Source organism: Ammospiza caudacuta, chromosome 31 (genome assembly GCF_027887145.1).
Source record: "Ammospiza caudacuta isolate bAmmCau1 chromosome 31, bAmmCau1.pri, whole genome shotgun sequence".
NCBI lineage: Eukaryota > Metazoa > Chordata > Aves > Passeriformes > Passerellidae > Ammospiza > Ammospiza caudacuta.
Window position 1 is genome coordinate 2,127,487 of NC_080623.1, and position 25,232 is coordinate 2,152,718.

At 50.2% G+C, this 25,232-nt stretch overlaps 1 protein-coding gene across 1 annotated transcript in view; it reads left to right on the forward strand.

Moving 5' to 3' along the window:
* The window catches only part of POU6F1 (POU class 6 homeobox 1), a 46,600-nt gene that overhangs the window by 4,753 nt on the left and 16,615 nt on the right, over nt 1-25,232 (forward strand). The window contains 6 exon segments of the mRNA XM_058821971.1: nt 1,547-1,970; nt 7,797-7,864; nt 8,121-8,164; nt 8,167-8,199; nt 8,748-8,842; nt 23,387-23,555. Coding sequence (XP_058677954.1) covers nt 1,547-1,970; nt 7,797-7,864; nt 8,121-8,164; nt 8,167-8,199; nt 8,748-8,842; nt 23,387-23,555 — 833 coding nt within the window.

The following is a 25,232-nucleotide window of genomic DNA, read 5'->3' on the forward strand; positions in this document are numbered from 1 at the left end:
TGGGGCACTTCAGGGTCTGGGGTTTGGGAAGTCCTGGATTAGGGATTCAGGGTTTTGGGGGTCCTGGATTGGGGATCTGGGGTTTGGGTGGTCCTGGATTGAGGATCCAGGGTCTGGGGGGTCTTGGCACTTCGGGGTCTGAGGTTTGGGGGTCGTGGATTAGCGATTCAGGGTTTTGGGGGTCCTGGCACTTCGGGGCTGGGTTTGGGGGTTTCTGAGCTGGGAACCTCTGATTTGGGGGTCTTGGGGCTGGAGGTGGTTCTGGTGCTGGGGAGGGTCTCTGGGTTTTGGGGTTCCAGGGCTGAGAAGGCCTCTGCAGCTCGGGGGTCTCTGTTTCAGGGTTTCTAGTTCTGGGGGTGTCCCTGGTGCCTCAGACCCCGGGGGGGCTCTGGGGTGTCCCTCTGTTGTGGGGGGGGGGTATCGCTGGTTCGGGGGGGTCTTTGGGCCCGGGGACATCTCGGCAGCCTCTGGATTTTGGGGGTTCCCGGAGGGGTCTCCAGCTCTGGGGTCTCTCTGGGGGCGTCTGGCTCGGGGGTGTCCAGAGGGTGTCCAGGGGGGGTCTCGGGGGTCTCTATCCCATTGTGAGGGGGTCTCTGAATGGTCTCTGTGCCGAGGATCTCTGGGGTCATGGCCTCTCTATCCCAGTGGGGGTCTCTGGATGGACTCGGGAGTCTCCCAGTGGTCACAGCGTCCCTGTCCCGGGGGTCTCTGATCCGGGAGTCTCTGGGGTCTCTATCCCGGGGTCCCTGTCCCGGGGATCTCTGGGGTCCCTCTCCCGTGGTCTCTGTCCCGGGCTCCTCTCCCGGGTCCCTCTCCCGGGGTCTCTGTCCCAGGGCCCCTGTCCCAGATTCCTCGCCCGGGGGTCTCGGGGGACCCTGTCCCGTGTCTCTCTCCCGGTGCTCCCGGTGGTTCCGGGGCTCCCGGGCTCTGTGCGACGGCACTCCCTGTCCCGGGTCCCTGCCCCGGGGGTCTCAGGGGTCTCTGTCCCAGGGTCTCTGTCCCAAGGTCTCTGTCTCGGAGTCTCAGGGGTCTCTGTCCCGGGTCCATGTCTCTGGTCCCTCTCTCGGGGTCCCTGTCCCGGGGCTCTCAGGGGTCCCTCTCCCAGTCTCTGTCCCTGGTCCCTCTCCCGCGGTCCCTGTCCTGGGGGTCTCGGGGGTCCCTGTCCCGTGTCCCTGTCCCGTGTCCCTGTCCCGGGTCCCCCTCCCGGGGTCCCTGTCCCGGGGGTCTCGAGGGTCCCTGTCCCGTGTCCCTGTCCCAGGTCCCTCTCCCGGGGTCCCTGTCCCGTGTCCCTGTCCCGTGTCCCTGTCCCGGGTCCCTCTCCCGGGGTCCCTGTCCCGGGGGTCTCGAGGGTCCCTGTCCCGTGTCCCTGTCCCAGGTCCCTCTCCCGGGGTCCCTGTCCCGTGTCCCTGTCCCGTGTCCCTGTCCCGTGTCCCTGTCCCGGGTCCCTGTCCCGTGTCCCTATCCCGTGTCCCTGTCCCGTGTCCCTGTCCCGTGTCCCTGTCCCGGGGTTCCTGTCCCGTGTCCCTGTCCCGGGTCCCTCTCCCAGGGTCCCTGTCCCGTGTCCCTGTCCCGTGTCCCTGTCCCGGGTCCCTCTCCCGGCGCTCCCGGCGCTCCCGGCTGTCGCTCGCAGCGCCCCCAGCGGCTGCGGCCGGCACGGCGCCTGCGGCAGCGGCCTGCGCATAAATTATGTTCATGACGCAGCGGCCCCGAAACCCCGGGCAGCGCCGCCGCTCCCCCGGCGGGACCCCCCGGGCGGCACCGAGCCCCCCGTGACCCCCCCCGTGGGCAGCGAGCCCCCCGTGACCGCCCCCCGGGGCCCGCAGCCGGCCCGCGCTGCCGGGGCCGCCGCCGCCCCCCGCCCCTTTGTGCCGCCGCCTCCGTGGCCGCCGCGGCGATCGCGGGAGCGCCGAGAGCGCCGGGGACCCCCCCGACCCCCCCGGGGCTCCCCCGGACCCCCGACCCCCGGCTCGGTGAGTGCGGGGCCGGGGCGGGCGGGGGGCGGCGGGCCCGGCGCGGTGAATATGCAATGGCGTAATTAGCATAATTTATATATTTATGATAAAGAGCGCTGGGGGGGGCGGGGAACGGGAGAAAACGGCGGAAAACGGGGGGACAGAGGGGGGGGGCAGCAGGATTTGGGGGGGAAAGGGGGTCAGGGGAGATTGGGGGAGCAGAGGGGCTCGGAGCGGGGCGGGGGGGCCGGGAGGGGAACTGGGAGAACTGGGAGGAACTGGGGAGAGACGCGCAGGAACTGGGGGGGGGGCACGGTGGGGACTGGGGGGATCGGGGGGTGCCGGGGGGGACCCCGGATTAGGGGACACCCCTGGGGGGACCCCGGAATTGGGGGGGCAGGAAAGGAGGGCTGGAGAGCCCCGGGGCAGGGAAAGGGGGGATGTCCGGGGGGGCAGGAGGATTTGGGGACACAGGGCGCGTTTGGGGACAGTTTTGGGGTCCTGGCCTGGGAGGGACCACCGGGATTTGGGGGGCAAAGGCGGTTTGGGGGTGAGAGAGGCTTGGGGGGGTCTGGGAGGGAATTGGGGAGAACGGGGGGACACGAAGTCTCCGAGTGGGGGCAGGTGGGAGCGGGGTGCACCTCGCACAATTGGGGTCCCTGGGGGCACCCCGGAATTTGGGGGGGGGGGTCCGTGAATGGGGGTAATGCAGAAATTGGGGGGCGCGGAACGAAGGTGACCGCCCTGAGAGGGGCATGAGGAATTTGGGGGGCTGGGGTGGATTTTTGGGTGTTGGAGAGGAGAAGCAGCGCTGAGGGGGGCAGGACATTGTGGGCGGGTCCAAGGGGGATTTGGGGGGGCAAGACAGGTTGGGGGGGCTGTGGGGTTTGGAGGGGGCGCTGGGTTTGTGGGGGAAACTGGGGGGACACCACGTGTTGGGGGGCACAGAAATGGGGGGTGAGGGGGGTCCCTGAGGACTCCCCTCAGTTTTGGGGTTCAGGAAGGGGAGGAGGGGCTGGAGAGCCCCGGGGCAGGGAAGAGGGATCGGGGGGGGGGGCAGGAGAGGACCCCTCAAACCCCAAATCCCCAATCTGGGACGCCTCAAACGGGGTGAGGGGTTGGGGACAGTTTTGGGGTCCTGCCCGGGGAGGGGCCCCCGGGATTTGGGGGGCAAAGGCGGTTTGGGGGTGAGAGAGGCTTGGAGGGGTCTGGGGGGGAATTGGGGAGAATGGGGGGACACGAAGGCTCCGAGTGAGGGCAGAGGGGGGTGATGAGGATTTAGGGGGGCTTTGGGTTAGTGAGGGTCACCCCGGAATTGGGGGGGTCAGGGAAATTGAGAGGAGGGGGCTGGAGACCCCCGGGACAGGGAAGGGGGTGTGAATGCCCAGCTGGGGGGAGCAAGAGGAGTTCGGGGCTGAGTTTTGGGGTACAGGAGAAGAGAAACAGGGCAGAGGGGGGCAGGACGTTATCGGGGTCCTGTTGGGAACCCCAGAGGGGATTTGGGGGGGAAAGGCAAGGCAGGGGAATTACAGGGGTGTACTGAGGTATGGGGGGGGTCCAAGGACATTTTGGGGTGCTGCAGAACAGTGGGGGGGGACTGTGAGAGTTTGGGGGGACTGAGCACCCCATAGAGGGGGCATTGCCCCACAGCCACCCTGAGCCCCTCCTTTGGTGGTTTTGGGGTGGGGGAACCTTCCCTGGGAGCTGCACAGGGATGGGGGCCATGGGGGTCCTCACTTTGGGGGTGAAGGGTTGGGGCTGGGTTGTCCTGTGCCCCCCCAAACCTGTCCTACCTGTCCTCAACCCCTCCATCCGTGGCCATCCCAGGGTGACTCTTGTGCTTGAACCCCTGCACCCCACACGAGCCCCCCAAAGGGACAGTGGGGCACAGCACTGACCCCTCATCCCATCCCATTGATCCCATTGATCCCATTGATCCCATTGATCCCGTTGATCCCGTTGATCCCATCCCACTGATTACATTGATCCTGTTGATCCCATTGATAGCATCCCATTGATCCAGTCCCATCCCATTGATCCTATTGATGCTATCCCATGGATCCTGTTGATCTTATTGATCCCATCCCATTGATCCCATTGATCCCATTTCATCCCATTTATCCCACCCAATTAATCCTGTTGATCCTGTTGATAGTATCCCATCAATCCCATCCCATCTATCCTATCGATCCCATTGATCCTATTGATCCTGTCTCATTGATCCTGTCTCGTTGATCCCATCCCATTCATCCCATCCCATCGATCCCATTGATTCTATTGATCCCATTGATCCAATCTCATCCCGTTGATCCCATTGATCCCATCCCATCAATCCCACCGATCCCATTGATCCCACTGATCCCATCCCATTGATCCTGTTTATCCTATTGATCCCATCAATCCCATTGATCCCATCCCATCTCATTGATCCCATTGATCACTTGCTGTCCCATTGATCCCATCACATTCCATTCATCCCTTCCCATTGATCCCATTGATCGCATCCCATCCCATTGATCCCATCGATCCCATTGATCCCATCCCATCCCATCGATTCCACTGATCCCATTGATCCCCTCCCACTGATCCCATTGATCCTGCTGATCCTGTTGATCGAATCCCCTTGATCCCATTGATCTTGTTGATCATATTGACCCAATCCCATTGATCCCATTGATCCCATCCAATTGATCCCATCGATCCCATTGATCCCATTGATCCCACTGATCCCAACCCATTGATCCCATCCCATCGATCCCATTGATCCCATTGATCCCATCGATCCCATTGATCCCATCCCATCGATCCCATCGATCCCATTGACCCCATGGGTTGCAGGCCCAGGGGTTCTCATGCCCCCACCCCTGTGCTGCCCCCCAGGCTGTCCCGTGCCCTCGGGGGCACTCAGGCCCTGGCATCGCCCTCCAGGTTCTGTATGGGGGCACCAAACTCTGCCCTGGCTTGGCAGGGATGGCAATCCTGGGAATGGAAACTCTGGGGTGCCCCTGTGGGGTTGTGTTTGGGGGGCCCCAGGACCAGGGGAGGGATGAGAATCTTCACTCCATGTTTCAGGAGGCTGATTTATTATTTTATTATATGTATTATATTAAATATATATCATTAAATAAGAAATAATTTGTTATACATAAATAATATATTATATATTATATAAATATTGTATGATATATAATGTAATATAATGTAATATAGTATAATATAATATAGTATAGTATAATATAATATAATATAATATAATATAATATAATATAATATAATATAATATAATATAAATAATATATTATATATAAATCATATATTATATATTATATAAATAATATATGATATATAATTAATAATGAATTATATATGATAAATAATATATGATGGCAATAAATAATATATGTTATATAAATCATATATATATATACAGTAAAAAAATAAATATATTAAAAGAAAGAGAAAGGAGACATCAGAAGGCTTTAAAAGAATGAATAATAAAAACTTGTGACTACTCAGAGCCTCGACATAGCTGGATCATGATTGGTCATCAAATAAAAACAATTCACATGGGACCAATCAAAGATTCACCTGTTGCTAAACCATCTCCAGACCACATTCCAAGCAATCAGATAATTCTTGTTTACATTTCTTTTCTGAGGTTTCTCAGGAGAAAATCCCAGTGAAAGGATTTTCATAAAATATCACAGTGACAGCACTGCAGGCTGCTCCCGCTGCCAGGGGCTCCAGAAATGCTGCAGCTTTCTTTTGGGGTCAGGATCCTGCCCCCTGTTTTAGTTTTATTCTTATTAATCACTATTATTATTATTCACTAATTATTATTTTGTTATTATTGTTATTGTTATTGTTGTTATTATGTTTGTGTTTATTATTATTTGGTTTTATTATTTTTATTTTATTATTATCATTATAATTATTATGTTTTGGGTTTATTATTCCATTATTATTTTTTTTTTTCACTATTATGTTTTGTTTTACTATTATTATCATTATCATCATTAGCATCATTATCATCATTATAATAATCATGATAATGTTTTGGGTTTACATTATTTCATTATTGTTATTGTTGTTATTATCATTATCATGTTTTGTTTTGCTATTATTATCATCATTATCATGTTTTGGGTTTATTATTATTTTGGTTTATTATTTTTATTTTTATTATTATCATCATTATCATGATATTGTTGTTATTTGTTTTTATTCTTTTAATTATTATAGTTATTATCATTGTTATTGTTATTATTGAACACCAAAACATAATAATGATAATAATAATAATGATAATAATGATAGTAATGATAATGATAATTAGAAGAAGAAGAAGATTACACCCAAAATTTAATAATGATGGGTCCAACTTTTGGACCCTTCTCTGCCTCATCAACACCTAATTAACATGGAAATTAAATCCACATGGAGACTGGGAGCATCCTAAATATCCTTCTCTCACCTTTTTTCCCCTTTCTTTATTTTTTAATATTTTTATTAATATTTTATGCATTTTATGCCTTCCCTCCATCTGTTGCTCTATGGCTGCTCCTCCCTGCCTGCCCTCACCACCATCTGCATAAATGATTTGTCACATTAAATGCCAAAAAATGCCCCAAAAAGTGTGAAAATCGGGATGTGTGATGGGGAAGGGATCTGGAGCTGGATGCCCACCTGCATCCAGCCTGGAATCACAAATGTCTCATTAATTGGCTCGTTAATTACTCTTCTCTCCCGGGTTATTTGTGTCTCCTCCCAGCAGCAGCAGCAGAGAAATCCAAGGATTTCTCCTTGAAACTTTTCTGTTTCTCCTGAGTCACCTTTCCCAAATTCCTCCTTTTTGGGGGGATCTTTAGCGGGGGATCCTGGGGCTCCCACGTTTTTGGGGAGCACGGGAGCAGCCAGAGCTCGGCACGGGAACATCTCCAATGTTTTGTGTTCCTCCAGGCCACATCCAGGCACCCCAGGACTCGGAGGAGCCAAAAAACCAGGAGGGGCAGAACCCCAGAGAGCCGGAGCCAGAGACCCCAAAAAACGGAGCCCAGAGACCCCAAAACCCAGAGAGCCAGAGCCCAGAGACCCTAAAAAACCTGCACAACCGGAGCCCAGAGACCCCAAAACCCAGAGAGCCGGAGCCTGGAGACCCCGAATTCTGCAGAGCCGGAGCCTGGAGACCCCAAAAACAGAAAGCCGGAGCCCAGAGACCCTGAAACCCTGAGAGCCGGAACCTAGAGACCCCAAATCCTACAGAACCGGAGCCCAGAGACCCCAAAACCAGAAAGCCAGAGCACAAAGACCCCAAAACCTGCACAGCCGGAGCCCAGAGACCCCAAAACCCAGAGAGCTGGAGCCCAGAGACCCCAAATCCTGCAGAGCCAGAGAACAGAGGTCTGAAAACCAGAGCCAGAGCCCAGAGACCCCAAAACCTGCACAGCCGGAGCACAGACATCCCAAAAACCGGAGCCCAGAGACCCCAAATCCTGCAGAGTCGGAGCCCAGGGACCCCAGAACCCGGAAACCCAGAGCCCAGGCACCCCAAAACCCAGAGAGCCAGAGCCCAGCAACCCCAAAATCCGGAGCCCAGTGACCCCAAAACCTGCACAGCCAGAGCCCAGAGACCCCAAATCCTGCAGAGTTGGAGCCCAGAGACCCCAAATCCTGCAGAGTTTGAGCCCAGAGACCCCAAGAGCCAGAGCCCAGAGACCCCAAAAACCAGAGAACCAGAGATCCCAAATCCTGAGGAGCTGGAGAACAGACACCCCAAAACCAGAGAGCCATAGCCCAGAGACTCCAAAAGCAGGAGAGCCGGAGCCCAGAGACCCTAAAACCCAGAGAGCCAGAGACCCCAAAACCGGAGAGCCAGGGCCTGGAGACCCCAAAACCCAGAGAGCTGGAGCCCAGAGACCCTAAAACCCAGAGCCCAGAGACCCCAAATCCTGGAAAGTCGGAGCGCAGAGACCCCAAAACCCGGAGAGCCAGAACCCAGATTTCCTGAGAGCTGCAGCCAGGACAGCAGAAAGCCGGAGCCCTGAAACCCTGGGAACCCTGAAACCCCGGGAGCTCTGAAACCTCGGGAACCCCAAAACCTCGGGAACCCTAAAACCTGGGAACCCTGAAACCCTGGGAACCCTGAAACCTGGGAGTCCCCAGGCGCCCCTAGCCCAGGACGGGGGGCAGGAGCGCCATCCAGCCCCGTGTGCAGAGGGAGGGTCCCTCACCCCAGAACGAGCAGTGGGTGAGTACCTGGGACCCCCAAAATCCGTGGGATTCCCTTCCTTCCCCCTCCCATTCCCCCTTTTCCCTTTTCCCTTCCCTGTCTGACAGGAGTGGGGGCAGAGGAGGGGATGGGCCCACCTGGGACAGCGAGGAGCAGCTTTGCCACCTTTCCCCACCTTTTCCACCTCTCCCCACCTTTTCCAGCCTTGGGAGGAGGAAGAAGCTGCCCCAGGACTTTGGGGTGTTCCCCCCGATCCTGGCAGCTCTGTGGGGCAGGTGAACCCACCTGGGGGTGAATCCAGAGCCCACCCATCCCATGACCCTCCCTGTCACCTGCTGAAGAAGTGTCCCCAACAGTTTGAGTCCCCTCAGGGTCCACCATGGGCTTGGGGGGACAGCCAGGTGTCACCTGGAGATTTGGGGACCTCTGTGGGCTCCAGAGAGGTGATTTCACCTGGCCCATCCCGGGTTTTTAGGGTTTCAAAGGGGGTGAGAGGAATCCCAGAACCCCAAATCCCCCCGGGGACCCCCAGGTTGGTGACAGCCCCTCGTTGTCCCCTCACGCAGCATGTGGCAGGTGTGACCCTCCCCACCTGTGCCAGGCCACCATGGAGCCGTGCCCGGGGCAGCCCCAGGAGGCCCTGCTGACGGTCAATGAGCAGGTACGGACCCCAAAACGGGGCTGGGACCCCAAAAAGGGGCTGGGACCCCAAAATGGGGCTGGGACCGCAAAACTGGGCTGGGAGCCCAAAACGGGCTGGAACCCCAAAATGGGGCTGGAACCCCAAAACGGGGCTGGGCTGGAACCCCAAAACGGGGCTGGGCTGGGAGCCCAAAACCGGGCTGGGACCTCAAAACCAGGCTGGGACCCCAAAATGGGGCTGGAACCCCAAAATGGGGCTGGGACCCCAAAATTAGCTGGGACCCCAAAACGGGGTGGGACCTCAAAACTGGCCCGGGCTGGGACCCTAAAATGGGACTGGAACCCCAAAACCGGGCTGGAGAGGGGGACCCCAAAACCGGGCTGAGGGGTGAGACCCCAAAACCAGGCCTGGACTGGGACCCCCACCCCAGAACTGGGCTGGGGGGTAAGACCCCAAAACTGGCCGGGGATGGGACCCCAAACCGGGCCTGGATTGGGACACCCACCCCAAAACCAGGCCGGGGAGGGGGACCTCAAAACCAAGCTGGGGTGGGACCCCAAAACAGGGCTGGAGAGGGGCACCCCAAAACCACGCCTGGACTGGGACCACCACCCCAAAACTGGGCTGGAGATGGGACCCCAAAAGTGGCCATGGGTGGGACCCTGAAATCGGGCTGGGGGTGGGACCCCAAAACCGGGCTGGAGAGGGGCACCCACCCCAAAACCAGGCCGGGGAGGGGGACCCAAAAACCGGCCAGGGGGGTAGGACCCCCACCCCAAAACGGGGCTGGAGATGGGATCCCAAAAGCGGCCATGGGTGGGACCCTAAAATCGGGCTGGGGCGGAACCCCAAAACCGGGCCTGGACTTGGACACCCACCCCAAAACCAGGCTGGGGAGGGGGACCCCAAAACCGGCCCGAGGGGTAAGACCTCCACCCCAAAACGGGGCTGGGGGTGAGACTCCAAAACTGGCCATGGCTGGGACCCCAAAACCGGCCGGGGTTGGGTCCCCCCCCCAAACCAGGCCAGGGCTGGGACCCCAAAACCGGCTGTGGGTGTGACCCCCCTCCCTGTGTGCCCTGGGATGCGCTGGAACACCTGCAGGAGATTTGGGGGGCTCACCTGGCCCTGCACCCCGCCTGTGGGGCTGGAGGGAACACTCTGCAGATGTGGGGTACCGTTTTGGGGTGCTGTGGGTGTGGGGGTGATGCAGGTGGGGGGGATACCTGCTGTGTTTTGGGGTGCTGCAGGTTTTGGGAGCTGCAGGTTTGGGGGTGCTGCAGGTTTTGGGGGCTGCAGGTTTTGGGGTACTGCAGGTTTTGGGGGCTGCAGGTTTTGGGGTACTGCAGGTTTTGGGGGCTGCAGGTTTGGGGGCTGCAGGATTTGGGGGCTGCAGGTTTGGGGTGCTGCAGGTTTGGGGTGCTGCAGGTTTGGGGTGATGCAGGTTTGGGGGTGCTGCAGGTTTTGGGGGCTGCAGGTTTGGGGTGCTGCAGGTTTTGGGGTGCTGCAGGTTTTGGGGTACTGCAGGTTTTGGGGGCTGCAGGTTTGGGGGCTGCAGGTTTGGGGGGCTGCAGGTTTGGGGGTGCTGCAGGTTTGGGGTGCTGCAGGTTTTGGGGGCTGCAGGTTTGGGGTGGTGCAGGTTTTGGGGTACCAGCTCGATGGGTTCATACAGGCTCAGGTGGAACAGCCAGGTTTAATAAATCATTAATTAATCCCCAGTTTAATAAAGGACAATGAGAGACAAGGACCATAGAGCAAAGTTGTGAAAAACACAGTCAGTGTCCTGTGAAAATTTAAAAGTTTGGTAAAGGACAATAGGAGACAAGGACCACAGAGCAAGGTGATGTGAAAAACAGGTTCATTGTCCTATGAAAGTGTAAAAAGTTTAATAAAGAACAATAGGGCACAAAGAGAACAGAGCGAAGGTTATGTGAAAAACACGGTCACTCTCTTGTGAACATGTAAAAAGTTTAGTAAAGGATGATAGGAGACAAGGACTGTAGAGCAGAGGTGGAAAAACACAGTCACTCTCATGTGACAATTTTAAAGTTTTATAAAGGACAGTAGTAGACAAGGACCACAGATCAAAAGTTATGTGAAAAACACGTTCAGTGTCCTGTGAACGTTTAAAAAGTTTAGTAAAGGGCAATAGGAGACAATAGGAGACAAGGACCATAGAGCAAAGGTGTGAAAAATACAGTCACTTTCATGTGAAAATTTAAAAGTTTTATAAAGGACCATAGGAGAAAAAGAACCACAGAGCAAAGGTGGTGTGAAAAACACATTCACTGTCCTGTGAAAATGTAAAAAAGTTTAATAAAAAACAATAGGAGACAAAGAGAGCAGAGCAAAGGTTATGTAAAAAACCACGGTCAGTGTCCTGTGAACGTGTAAAAAGTTCAGTAAAGGACAATCGGAGACAATAGGAGACAAGGACTATAGAGCAAAGTTCATATGAAAAGCGCATTCACTCTCCTGATAAAATGTAAAAAGTTTAATAAAGGACGATAGGAGATAAGGGCCACAGGGCAGAGGTTGTTATGGCATCAGCCAAGCCCGCACTGTTATCTTCAGGGACACCCCTTAAATACCTTTTCCCTTACATCATTCTTTGCATATTCATAGCTTCGTATGCATATTCATGACTACTTTGCATATTCACGACCTGTTTTGCATGGCCCCTCCTCGGGGTCGCCTTTTAGCTCCGGCTGTTTCTTGGCTTGGTTTTGGCTCCTTCTCTTTGTCACCTCCAGTTCTGGGCCTGGCCCTCGCTGCCTTCAGGGGTGAGCGCTGTGAGAAACGCCAATCACTTGTTTTTAAAATTTTAAAAGTTTAATGATAATAAAATGGTTCTAAAAACAGCAATATAATTAGAGTAATAAAAATCTGGACAATTTGGATTAGGACACTGACATGCGTGATATGAGACAATAGAAACAAAGAGTTACGGACAGTCCGGGTACCTTTTCTGGGCAAAATAAGCCCAAAAAGGACCCACGTTAGCAGAGGATTAACCCGTAAAGCAACAGCCTGTTGCATATTCATACACCTCATCCATGATGCATAAATTCCATCCAAACACAGGATTCTGTCTGGGCAGCGTCAGCTGCTTTCTCTGAAACCTGATGGCTCTTCAGGGCTGAACGAGGCAGGAAGAATTTGATTTCTCCTGGTAATGGGGCAATAAATTCTCTTTCTCTGAAAGATTCAGGTGTCCTGTGGCTGCTATCTCAGTGGGAGTACCTCATTCTTTTCTTTAAAAAAATATCCCACATACATAGTTTATATTTTAGCTACAGAAGTGACATTTCAACTACAAAATTACATTTAACATCCTATTAAAATGCTAATACAGCACCACTAATCAATACAACATAATGCATGCAGTATATACAAATATACAAATATACGAATATACAAATATACAAATATACAAATATCTATGTAGAGCCATCCAATATGCACTTTTCACAGTGCTGGTGGTTGGCAGATCTGCACAGGTGTGCTCATTGTGTGTCCTCACGTGTACAGGTGTGCTCATTGTGTGTCCTTGTGTACAGGTGTACTCATTGTGTGTACAGGTGTGCTCATTGTGTGCACAGGTGTGCTCATTGTGTGTCCTTGTGTACAGTGTGCTCATTGTGTGTCCCCATGTGCACAGGTGTGCTCATTGTGTGTCCTCATGTGCACAGGTGTGCTCATTGTGTGTTCCCATGTGCACAGGTGTGCTCATTGTGTGTCCTCACGTGTACAGGTGTGCTCATTGTGTGTCCTCACATGTACAGGTGTGCTCATTGTGTGTACAGGTGTGCTCATTATGTGTCCTCACGTGCACAGGTGTGCTCATTGTGTGTCCTTGTGTACAGGTGTGCTCATTGTGTGTACAGGTGTGCTCATTGTGTGTACAGGTGTGTACAGGTGTGCTCATTGTGTGTCCTCACGTGTACAGGTGTGCTCATTGTGTGTCCCTGTGTGTACAGGTGTGCTCATTGTGTGTACAGGTGTGCTCATTGTGTGTACAGGTGTGTACAGGTGTGCTCATTGTGTGTCCCTGTGTGTACAGGTGTGCTCATTGTGTGTCCTTGTGTACAGGTGTGCTCATTGTGTGTACAGGTGTGCTCATTGTGTGTCCTTGTGTACAGGTGTGCTCATTGTGTGTACAGGTGTGCTCATTGTGCATCCTTGTGTGCAGGTGTGCTCATTGTGTGTCCCCATGTGCACAGGTGTGCTCATTGTGTGTACAGGTGTGTACAGGTGTGCTCATTGTGTGTCCTCAAGTGCACAGGTGTGCTCATTGTGTGTCCTCACGTGTACAGGTGTGCTCATTGTGTGTCCTCAAGTGCACAGGTGTGCTCATTGTGTGTCCTTGTGTACAGGTGTGCTCCTTGTGTGTCCTCACGTGTACAGGTGTGCTCATTGTGTGTCCAGGTGTGCTCATTGTGTGTCCTCACGTGTACAGGTGTGCTCATCCTGTGTGCATTGGGTGTTATCCCATCCAAACAGGCATTTAACACAAGCACACTGATATCAGCCTTTGCACTACTATGTCTAAGCTTAATAATAACAGAAATAAAAATTATATCTTTATAACAAAGTTATTTTAACTTTCCACATATAAAATCCATTTAATATTTGCAAAAAGCCAATATTATAGTGTGTATCTATATCAGCTATTGCACTGAGCTTATGTAACACCAGACATACAAACTATATAACAAAGTTACTTTAACACAACACATATAAAATTCAATTTAATGTTTACAAAAAGCCAGTATTATAATGTGTATCTGTATCAGCTATTGCACTGAACTTAATTAACAAATACAAATTATATCTTTATAACAAAGTTACTTTAACAGACTCCAAAACCTGCACAGCCACATATAAAATCCATTTTAATATTTACAAAAAGCCAAATTATAATGTGTATCTATATCAGCTATTGCACTGAGGTTAATTAACAAATACAAACTATATCTTTATAACAAAGTTACTTTAACACGTATAAAATCCATTTAATATTTGCAAAAAGCCAGTATTATAATGTGTATCCATATCAGCTTTGCACTGAGCTTAGTTAACAAACTCTATCTTTATTAACAAAATTACTTTAACACCACATATATACAATCCATTTAAATATTTGCAAAAAGCCAGTATTATAATAAGTATCTATATCAGCTATTTCACTGAGCTTAATTAACAAATACAAATTATATCTTTATAACAAAGTTACTATAAGAGAGACTCCAAAAACTGCACAGCCACATATAAAATTTATTTAATATTTGCCAAAGAAAATATTATGATATGTATCTATATCAGCTATTGCACCCAATTAACAAATACAAACTATATAACAAAGTTACTTTAACACCACACATAGAGAATCCCTTTCAATATTTGCAAAAAGCCAATATTATATGTATCGATATCAGCTATTTCACTGAGCTTAATTAACACCAGAAATACAAACTATATCTTTACAACAAAGTTACTTTAACACATATACAATGCATTTTAATATTTGCAAAAAGCCAAAATTATAGTGTGTATCTATATCAGCTATTGCACTGACCTTAATTAGCAACAGAAACACAAACTATATAACAAAGTTGCTTTAGCACCACAAATAAACAATCCATTTCAATATTTGCAGAAAGCCAATATTATAGTATGTATCTATATCAGATATTTCACTGAGCTTAATTAGCAACAGAGACACAAACTATATCTTTATAGAAAAGTTATTTCAACATCCCACACATAAAACCCGTTTGAATATTTGCAAAATGCCATTATTACAGTGTGTATCTATAACGCTGGGTGGGGTGATTTTCACCAGGGGAGAGGAGGAGGAAGGAGAGGAGGAAGGGTAGAGGATGGGAGATGCCCCAGAGCTGCAGGAGCCTCTAAAACCACAAACCAGGGAGCAATGGCAATTCCCACTCACCCTGAGCCCCAAAACAGGAAAACTGAGAGCCTGGGGTCCCTCCTTGGAACATTGGTAATTTAGGGGTTTTCCCCATTGTTTTTTTTATCTTTCAATACCCAGTTTCATTTATCAGCAAGCCTGAAGTTTATTTGTGAAAGCAAATCTCTTTTTCCATTCATCAATCAGTGGAATCCTTTTTAATTTTAAACTTCTTCAGCTTGCTCTGCTCACCACACACTTCCAAAGCTTTTCACCATTCCTACATTTTAGCCAACAAAAAAAAATTCATGCCCATTGGCTAAAAATTACAGAATTGTCATTAATTAGCAGTTCATCCTCTATTGATCATTTATTTCTTTTCTCGTGCTGTTTCATTCCCATTTTCAGTCTCTTTACTGCCTTTTTCCCAGCCAGGGAGGGTTCCAGCACAGCTGTGGGCTGCCCGTGTCTCTCCTTTATCTCTGGGCTCTGCAGAATGTCCTTGTGCTCCATAAATCCTGCATTCCTCGCGTCCAATCCCAGCAAAAACATCTCCCTGTCCCAGGCTTTGTTTGCTGAAAACAATTTTTTTTTTTTTTTATGTTTTCCAGCACAGCTCCAAGGCTCGGCCGCTTCCCCAAACTGGGTTCCCAAAATCCCATTTAGTGATAAACCTTGCTGCACTGCTGGAAAACTTAATTAAAACAATTCATTAGGACAGTTGTTAGGAAAGTTTTATCGTTTCCAGTGCAGGTTTGTGAGTGGTTCAGGAAAAAATAATCTATAAACACCAGAGGTTGTGTCCAAAGAGGAGACAGAGGAATCCTTTTGCTTTATTCCAATAAAGGCACAGGCCATGGGGCATTCCCTGGGATTTTTGGAGGATGCAGCCTCCTTTTTATCCCAATTTTCCTCTTTTTCCCCATTTCTGAGGTACTTGAGAGGTACAGACTCCCCAAAATACCAAAGATTCCTCTCTAATGTATAACCTTCCCTTTTAATTTTTAATTCTTAGAGAATTGAGGGGGTTTTTTCCCATTTCTGAGGTGCTTTGGAGGTTCAGACTCCCCAGAACTCCTGATACCAAAGATTCCCCTTTCATGTATAGCCCTGCACTTAAATTTTTAATTCTTAGGGAAATGAGGGGTTTTTTCCCATTTCTGAGGTACTTTAGAGGTACAGACTCCCCAAAATACCAAAGATTCCCCTCTAATGTATAAGCCTGCCCTTTAATTTTTAATTCTTAGGGAAATGAGGGGATTTTTTTTCCCATTTCTGAGGTGCCTGAGAGGTTCAGACCTCCCAGAACTCCTGATCCCAAAGATTCCCCTCTAATGTATAACCCTCCCTTTTAAATTTTTATTCTTATGGAATTTAGGGGTTTTTCCCCATTTCTGGGATACTTTAGAGGTACAGACTCCCCAAAATACCAAAGATTCCCCTCTAATGTATAACTCTGCCCTTTAATTTTTAATTCTTATGGAATTTAGGGATTTTTCCCCATTTCTGAGGTACTTGAGAGGTTCAGACTCCCCAGAACTCCTGATCCCTAAGATTCCTCTCTAATGTACAACCCTGCCCTTTTAATTTTTAATTCTTATGAATTTAGGGGGTTTTCTTCCCCACTGTTTCTTTTTCATCTCTCAATATTCCAACTTCATTCATCAGACATTTTATTTCAACGTCTAATTTCCATTTATCAGCAAACCCAAAGTTTATTTGTAAAAGTTTATTTTTTTCCATTCATCCATCAGTGGAATCCTTCCCATGGTTTCTTTCATCTCCAAGTTTTATCCCCCAGCAGACCCAGAGCTGGTTTGGAAACACAAATCCCTCATTCCTCCCAGGTGGGAACAGAGAACAAATTTCCTTGTGTTTGATCCCTGTTCCCTCTGCAGTCCTGTCTGGGATGGGCCCTGGGGACATTTCCTTGTGTTTTTCCAAGGTCATTTCATTCCCTTGTCCATAACTCTGAAAAACTCAGAAAAATCATCCCAAATCTAAAGCCTTCCAAGGCAAAACTGATATTATAATAATATTCATTAATGTACCAACTCCCAGGCTTAATTTGGTTCAATTCCCTGATTTTTAATTAGTTGAGATAAATTTATACATAAGATAAATGTATATTTAACCTAAGAGAAAAATAAAAGCTTTTCCCACACCGTTCTTTTTTTTTTTTTTTCCCAGTAAAAAAAGATAAAATCAACTTAGCAAAAAATAAAACCCCAAACCGACAGCACATGAAATAATCTACTTTAGATTATCCCAGCAATATTTAGTTGCCCAACAAGCTGCTCACAATAAAAATTACTAAAATTATTAAATTGATAATAAAGGCAGTGTTTTTGGGGACAGTTAAAAGTCTCATTGGTCCCACACAGCTCAGTCAGGTCCTAGAAAAGGGAAAATTCAGCTCAGGTTATTGAAGAGCAGGAAAAGGAAAAATCAGCTGAGGGTTGATTGAATTCCCAACTCATTTTCTGTTCTGGCAGCTGTGGGGTGAAATTCTGGCATTGGTGGAGGGACCACCCCAAATCCTGGGGTAACCTGGGAGCCTTCCCTGCACACCAGTGCCCTCCCCACTCAGAACTGGTCAGACTGGTGGGGCTGGGATGGGGAGACCCCGCAGTGCCCAAGGAGCTGTGGGAATCTCGTCCTTTCCCTCCAGGAATTCTGAATTTCCCTCATTTTGTGCTGCCCCACCCCAGCACTGCCCCCCTGTGCCAGCTCTGTCCAGCAGGAATTGGAGCCCCGAAACCCAGGGGGGTCAGGAATGGTCAGAGGCAGAGGGGAAAGTGACATTTGGTGACAGGGACAGTGAGTGACCCTCGGGGAGCACTGAGTGACCCTCGGGTGCCACCCTCAGTGAGGGGCAGTGACCCTTGGGGTGCCACCCTCAGTGAGCACTGGGTGACTTTCGGGTGCCACTCTCAGTCAGGGGACAGTGACCACTGAGTGACCCTCCGGTGCCACCCTCAGTGAGGGGACAGTGACCACTGAGTGACCCTCGGGTGCCACTCTCAATGAGGGGACAGTGACCAGTGAGTGACCCTCGGGTGCCACCCTCAGTGAGGGGACAGTGAGCACTGAGTGACCCTTGGGTGCCACCCTCAGTGAGGGGACAGTGAGCACTGAGTGACCCTTGGGTGCCACCCTCAATGAGGGGACAGTGAGCACTGAGTGACCCTTGGGTGCCACCCTCAATGAGGGGACAGTGAGCACTGAGTGACCCTCGGGTGCCACCCTCAATGAGGGGACAGTGAGCACTGAGTGACTCTTAGGGACAGTGACCCTCAGGGTGACCCCCGGCTGCCACTCTCAGTGAGGGGACAGTAACCTCTGAGTGACCCTGGGTGACAGTGACCACTGAGTGACCCTGAGGGTGCTGATGCCGAATTTTGCCCCAAAAGGCGAGAATAACTGCTTAAGAGACTCAGCTTAAGTCAAATAAGCAGGAGGTATTTTGTTGCGACGCGTCGGACAAATCACAAAATGGATTTCTAAGTTTTCTGTAACAAAACCAGGCCTTTTATACAGTTTGGATATATGATTACATCAGATCATATACATAATCATATCTTTGCATGAATATTCATATGGGGCGTGGTGTAGGCGGAGTGTGGGCCGGGACACCTCTTTTGAGGATCATCTTGGTGGTCGTTCCGGTTGCCTTCATCATGGGCTGGGGTCTCCTGATGAGTCTTCCTCCTTAAACTTTTGAACTCCTTTCCTAATTTGGCCAATTCCCGGTGTACTTGGCTTGATCTCTATGGCTTGGCAAAGTTCTTAGGGTCAGTTTGACATTGTTGGCTCTTAACATGCTTAGCCCATCAGTTCCCTACCCCTATCTCTCTTTCTTGTCATTGTGTTTCATACTTTAGCCGATTTATTGCTCTAGGTGTTTCCTAAATGCTATGCTTTCTTCAAATGCCTCACATTCTATGTTTTAACTCATTATTTCTTGAAGGCTATCTGTTTTGGGGCTTCAGTGCCACCCTCAGTGAAGGGACAGCACTGAGTGACCCTCGGGGACAGTGAGCACTGAGTGACCCTTGGGGACAGTGAGCACTGAGTGACCCTTGGGGTGCCACCCTCAGTGAGCACTGGGTGACTTTCGAGGTGCCACCCTCAGTGAGGGGACAGTGAGCCCTGAGTGACCCTCAGGGTGTCCCCCCCAGTGAGGGGACAGCACTGAGTGACCCTCGGGGTGCCACCCTCAGTGAGCACTGAGTGACCCTCGGGTGCCACCCTCAGTCCCCACCCTGGGTCACTGTCACCTCCCTGAGGGTCAGCTGGGCTTGGTGCCAGAGGAGACCCCACAGAGACCTGGGTGACACCAGAGACCCCAACACCAGCACTGACCACTGACCTCTGACCACTGACCACATCTGAGAGACCCTCACTGACCTCACTGACCACTGAACCCCACCCCAGGGACCTTCACTGACCACTGACCTGCAGCTGACCACTGACCACTGACCACTGACCCCATCTGGGACCCTCACTGACCTCACTGACCAATGACTACTGACCACTGCACCTTATCTGAGACCCTCACTGACCACATCTGAGACCCTCACTGACCGGTGAACCCCACCCCAGAGACCCTCACTGACCACTGCACCCCATCCAAGGGACCCTCACTGACCACTGACCCCATCTGGGACCCTCACTGACCTCACTGACCAATGACTATTGACCACTGCACCTTATCTGAGACTCTCACTGACCAGTGAACCCCATCTGAGGGACCCTCACTGAACACTGACCACATCCAAGGGACCCTCACTGACCACTGACCCCATCTGAGACCCTCACTGACCTCACTGACCAATGACTACTGACCACTGACCCCATCTGGGACCCTCAATGACCACTGACCCCATCTGGGACCCTCACTGACCACTGACCACTGACCACATCCAAGTGACCCTCACTGATCACATCCAAGGGACCCTCACTGACCTCACTGACCACATCTGAGGGACTCTCACTGACCACTTGTGTTAAAATTTTAGAAGTTTAATGAATGAGTTTAAAAGTTTAATGAGTTTAGTAATGAAAACAGTAATAAAAATTAGGACAATAACAATTTGGACAATCAAAGTTATGACAATAAAAGACAATAAAAAGCAAAGAATTGCGGATGTCCGGGTGCTTTGCACTGTGCCCCAAAGCACCTCTTGCTACCAAAGGATTAACCCTTAAAAGCAATAACCTATTGCATATCCACGGATCTCATGCATGATTCAAACATTCCTTTCACACCACAGTTTCTGAAGTTTCCTGAAGCTTCTGTTCCATTTTAGCTCCCCCCATCTTGTAAATCAGCCTTGGTTCCTCGCAGTCTGAGCTGTCCTGATAAGGAGCAGTAATTCTTCTCGGGGATCTTGGTGTCTGTGCTGTTATCTCTATCCAGATAGGACAATGTGAAAAATTCCTTGATTATCTTATCCATTCCTTGAGCTAGTTGCAAAAAGTCTCTTACATCACATAGTTTTTATTTTAATATTATGCTATAGGTTAAAAACTGTATTTACTGCACTACTTAAAAGAGATTAATACAGCTTGACTTTCTAACATAACATACAGTATTTATTTTAATATTTGCTAAGAGGCAATCATAAAATATGCATTTTTCACAATAACTATATCAGCTATTTCACTGCTATGTTTAAGTTTAGTTAACAACAGAAAAAAGTTAATATTATACTAATATATTACTATAATTATATTATATTAATATAAAACTTTAATATTATACATACGGTGTTCATCTTAAAATTTGTATAAAGCTGATATTGTAAAATGTATTTATAATGGAAGAGAGGGAGGAGAAGGAAGGAAGGAAGGAAGGAAGGAAGGAAGGAAGGAAGGAAGGAAGGAAGGAAGGAAGGAAGGAAGGAAGGAAGGAAGGAAGGAAGGAAGGAAGGAAGGAAGGAAGGAAGGAAGGAAGGAAGGAAGGAAGGAAGGAAGGAAGGAAGGAAGGAAGGAAGGAAGGAAGGAAGGAAGGAAGGAAGGAAGGAAGGAAGGAAGGAAGGAAGGAAGGAAGGAAGGAAGGAAGGAAGGAAGGAAGGAAGGAAGGAAGGAAGGAAGGAAGGAAGGAAGGAAGGAAGGAAGGAAGGAAGGAAGGAAGGAAGGAAGGAAGGAAGGAAGGAAGGAAGGAAGGAAGGAAGGAAGGAAGGAAGGAAGGAAGGAAGGAAGGAAGGAAGGAAGGAAGGAAGGAAGGAAGGAAGGAAGGAAGGAAGGAAGGAAGGAAGGAAGGAAGGAAGGAAGGAAGGAAGGAAGGAAGGAAGGAAGGAAGGAAGGAAGGAAGGAAGGAAGGAAGGAAGGAAGGAAGGAAGGAAGGAAGGAAGGAAGGAAGGAAGGAAGGAAGGAAGGAAGGAAGGAAGGAAGGAAGGAAGGAAGGAAGGAAGGAAGGAAGGAAGGAAGGAAGGAAGGAAGGAAGGAAGGAAGGAAGGAAGGAAGGAAGGAAGGAAGGAAGGAAGGAAGGAAATGTTTTAACACTTGGGGAGGGCTCAGAAATTACTCTGGGGCCACTTTGGGGTCTCTGTTGGTTCTGGCCCTGCTGGGACCCCCTACTCCAAATGAGGTTCTGGGCCAGTGGGGACTGGGGACGTCCCTGAGACTGGGAATGTCCTTTGGGATTGGGAATGTCCCTGGGTCTGGGAATGTCCCTCAGGACTGGGAACGTCCTTTGGGACTTGGAATATCCCTGGGACTGGGAATGCCCCTGGGACTGGGAATGTCCCAGAGATTGGGAATGTCCTTTTGTTCTGGGGATGTCCCTGGGCCTGGGAATGTCCTTCGGGACCGGCACCGTCCCAGCCCCCGGGGTGTGTGTGTGGCGCTGTTGCCGCCGTGCAGGGCCGGTCCCGCTGATATCGGCTCTGCCGGGCGGGATAAGGAGCTCGGTCCCTCCCGCCCGGGCCGCTGCTCTCGGCTCGGAGCCCGGCGGTCCCGGCCCGCTCCCGGCCATGGCCGCGGGGCTCGGGTCCCTCACCGTGTACGTTCCTGTCCCCGCCACGCTCCTGCAGGTACGGGGGGAGCCCCGGCACGGGGGGCTGCGGGTGTGCGGCAGGAGCTCGCTGGGTTTGGGGAGATTTAGGTTTGGGGTGATGGCTCTGTTCAGGAGGTTCTGGTTCTGTTTGGGGGTGCCGGCTCTGTTCAGGGGGTGCCAATTCTGTTTGGGGGTGCTGATTTTGTTTGGGGGTGCTGGTTCTGCTTGGAGGTGCTCGTTCTGTTCGAGGGGGTGCTGCAACTGTGGGGGTTTTGCTGTAGGTTTGGGGGTGCCAGCTCTGTTTGGGGGTGCCGGTTCTGTTTGAGGGTGCTGGTTCTGTTCAGGGGGTGCTGCAGCTGTGAAGGTTTTGCTGTAGGTATCGGAGTGCTTTAGGTTTGAGGGTCCTGGTTCTGTTTTGGGAGTGCTGGTTCTGTTCAGGGGGTGCCGGTTCTGTTTTGGGGGTGCTGGTTCTGTTCAGGGGGTGCCGGTTCTGTTTGGGGGTGCTGGTTCTGTTCGGAGGTGCTTTAGGTTTGGGAGTGCTGGCTCTTTTCAGGGGTTGTTGGTTCTGTTTGGGGGTCCCAGTTCTGTTTTAGGGGTGCTGCAGCTGTGGAGGTTTTGCTGTAGGTATCGGGGTGCTCGTTCTCTTCAGGGCGTGCTGGTCTCTTTGGGGGTGCTTTAGGTTTGGGGTGCCGGCTCCGTTTGGAGGTGCTGATTCTGTTTGGGGTGCTGATTCTGTTCGGGGGTGCTAGTTCTGTTTGGGGGTGCCGGTCCTATTTGGGGATGCCGGTTCTGTTTGGGGGTGCTGGTTCTGGTTGGAGATGCCAGTTCTGTTTCATGGTGTTGGCTCTGTTTTGGGGGCGCTGGTTCTGTTTGGGGGTGCTGCAGCCGTGGAGGTTTTGCTGTAGGTTTGGGATGCTTTACGTTTGGGGGTGCCGGTTCTGTTCAGGGGGTGCTGGTTCTGTTTGGGGGTGCTGGTTCTGTTTGGGGGTGCTGCAGCTGTGGGGGTTTTGCTGTAGGTGTCAGGGCGCTTTAGGTTTGGGTTGCCGGGTCTTTCTGGAGGTGCTGATTCTGTTTTGGGGGGGCTGGTTTTGTTCAGGGGGTGCCGGTTCTGTTTGAGGAGTGCCGGTTCTGTCTTGCAGGTGCTGGCTCTGTTTGGGGGTGCCGATTCTGTTCAGGGGGTGCCGGTTCTGTTTGGGGGTGCCGGTTCTGTTCAGGAGGGGCTGCAGCTGTGGAGGTTTTGCTGTAGGTATCGGGAGGCTTTAGGTTTGAGCGTGCCGGTTCTGTTTTGGGCTGCTGGTTCTGGTTTGGGGCTGCTGGTTCTCTTTGGGGGGTACTGCTGCTGTGGGGGCTTTGCTGTAGCTTTGGGGGTGCTGCAGGTAAGGGCGTGCTTTAGCTGTGGGGGTGCTGTGAGTTTGGGGGTGCCGCTGGCAGCGTTTCACCCGCCCGAGGTGTCAGCCGGGGGTGCCCCTGGGGTTGGGGCGCTGACAGCAAAGCTCCGAGCTGTTGGGGGCTGGGACTCCCCCACCGTTCCTCGATCCCGCGGGGTTCCGGTGGGCTCTGCACCCCAAAACCAGGGAGGCGGGGGGGGCCTGGGGGGCGCGGCCGGGGTGACGCACCCGGAGCTAATTTTGGGGTTCATTTCCAGGTTATTGTCATGTCCAGCCACGAGACCATCCGGGTGCTGGAGGTGGGGGTGGATGGGGACCCCAAAACGGCCGGGGAGGGAGTGGGGGGGTCCCCGGCACAGGGGGGCCCCCCAGGTGTGGAGGACGCTCCCGCCAGCACCCCGAGCTCGTCCGGCGGGGGGGCAGCAGGTGAGAAACCCTTCCCTTCCCTTCCCTTCCCTTCCCTTCCCTTCCCTTCCCTTCCCGGGATCGTTCCCAGCAGTTCCCCATGATTTATTTAAAATATGGATATTGATCTAGTACCGAAATCCAACTGTGACGGACAAAAACTCCTAACAGTTCAAAGTTACAAAGTGGATGTTTATAGTAGGATAACTCCCAAATACACACTGCAATTTACAGGTGATTACAGAGTCCTTTTATCAATACAAGTATTGAACACCCAAAACACAAATACATATTCATAACTTGGGTACATGCCATTCCCAGTATGGATATTGATCTATTGTCGCAGACATTTCTCCACAGAAATCCTTTCTTTCAGATTTCTGTGTCTTCTGGAAGGCAGAGGCCTCAGAAGGGAAGGTAAATAATTGTTATCAGCTGCTGTGGAATGCAATAGGATTCACCTTGATTGGCTCATTTTCTATGTTTATAATTAAGGGCCAATCACCAGTGCAAGCCAGGGGACTGAGTCCTTGGCCACAGCTTTGTTGTGGATTCTTTTCTATCTCTTCCTAGCTAGCCTAGCTGCTCTGCAAAACCTCTCTCTATATTCTTTTTAGTATAACTATAATGTATTATATCATATATTAATAAATCAAGCCTTCTGATTCAAGATACAAGATTCACCGTCTCTCTCTCACCAGCTGCGCCCACTCAGGCGCGGTAATAATCTATGGCTTTTGATATCCAAAATCTATGGATTTTGATATCCATAGATATCAATTCAATACAAGTATTGAATACCCAAAATACAAATGCATATTTTATAACTTTGGTACATCCCATTCCCATTATGGATATTGATCTAGTACCAATATCCAAAAACTCTCTGACAGTTTAGAGTTAGAAAGTGGATGTTTGTTGTGAGATAACTCCCAAATACACACTGCAATTTACAGATGATCACAGAGTCCTTTTATCTATACAAGCATGGAATACCCAAAATGCAAATACTTATTCATAACTTTGGTACATCCCATTCCCAATATGGATATTGATCACTGGATTTTGATGTCCATAGATATCAATTCAATACACGTATTGAATACCCAAAATACAAATGCATATTCATAACTTTGGTACATCTCATTTCCAACATGGATATTGATCTAGTGCCGATATCCAACCGTGAGGGACAAAAACTCTTAACAGTTTAGAGTTAGAAAGTGGATGTTTATTGTGGGATAGCTCCCAAATACACACTGCAATTTACAGGTGATCACAGAGTCCTTTTATCTGTACAGGTATGGAATACCCAAAATACAAATGCATATTCATAACTTTGGTACATCCCATTCCCTGTTTCCCATGGTAATTAGTCCAAAAGCCATTAGGCATGCACAGTTTGTTCCTTGAAATGGGGTCCCTTTCATGGGGAAAGGTCCCAAAATAAGGAAGTAAATGAAGTCTTCCTCCTTCTGACCTTTCTACCTTTTCAATGCAAATGTGACAAATGAACGCGTTGGTAGAACTCCCACTCCCCATCTTCAATTGGTTTCAGAGCAGAGGAGGCCTACAATTGTCTTATGTTCCTAAAATCTATTTATCAGTTTCTATATTCTTCATTATAAACCCAGCTAACCCAACATCGTGCTGACAAGCAATCAATTATTAGTTAACTCTTAACTTCATCAAGGCCTG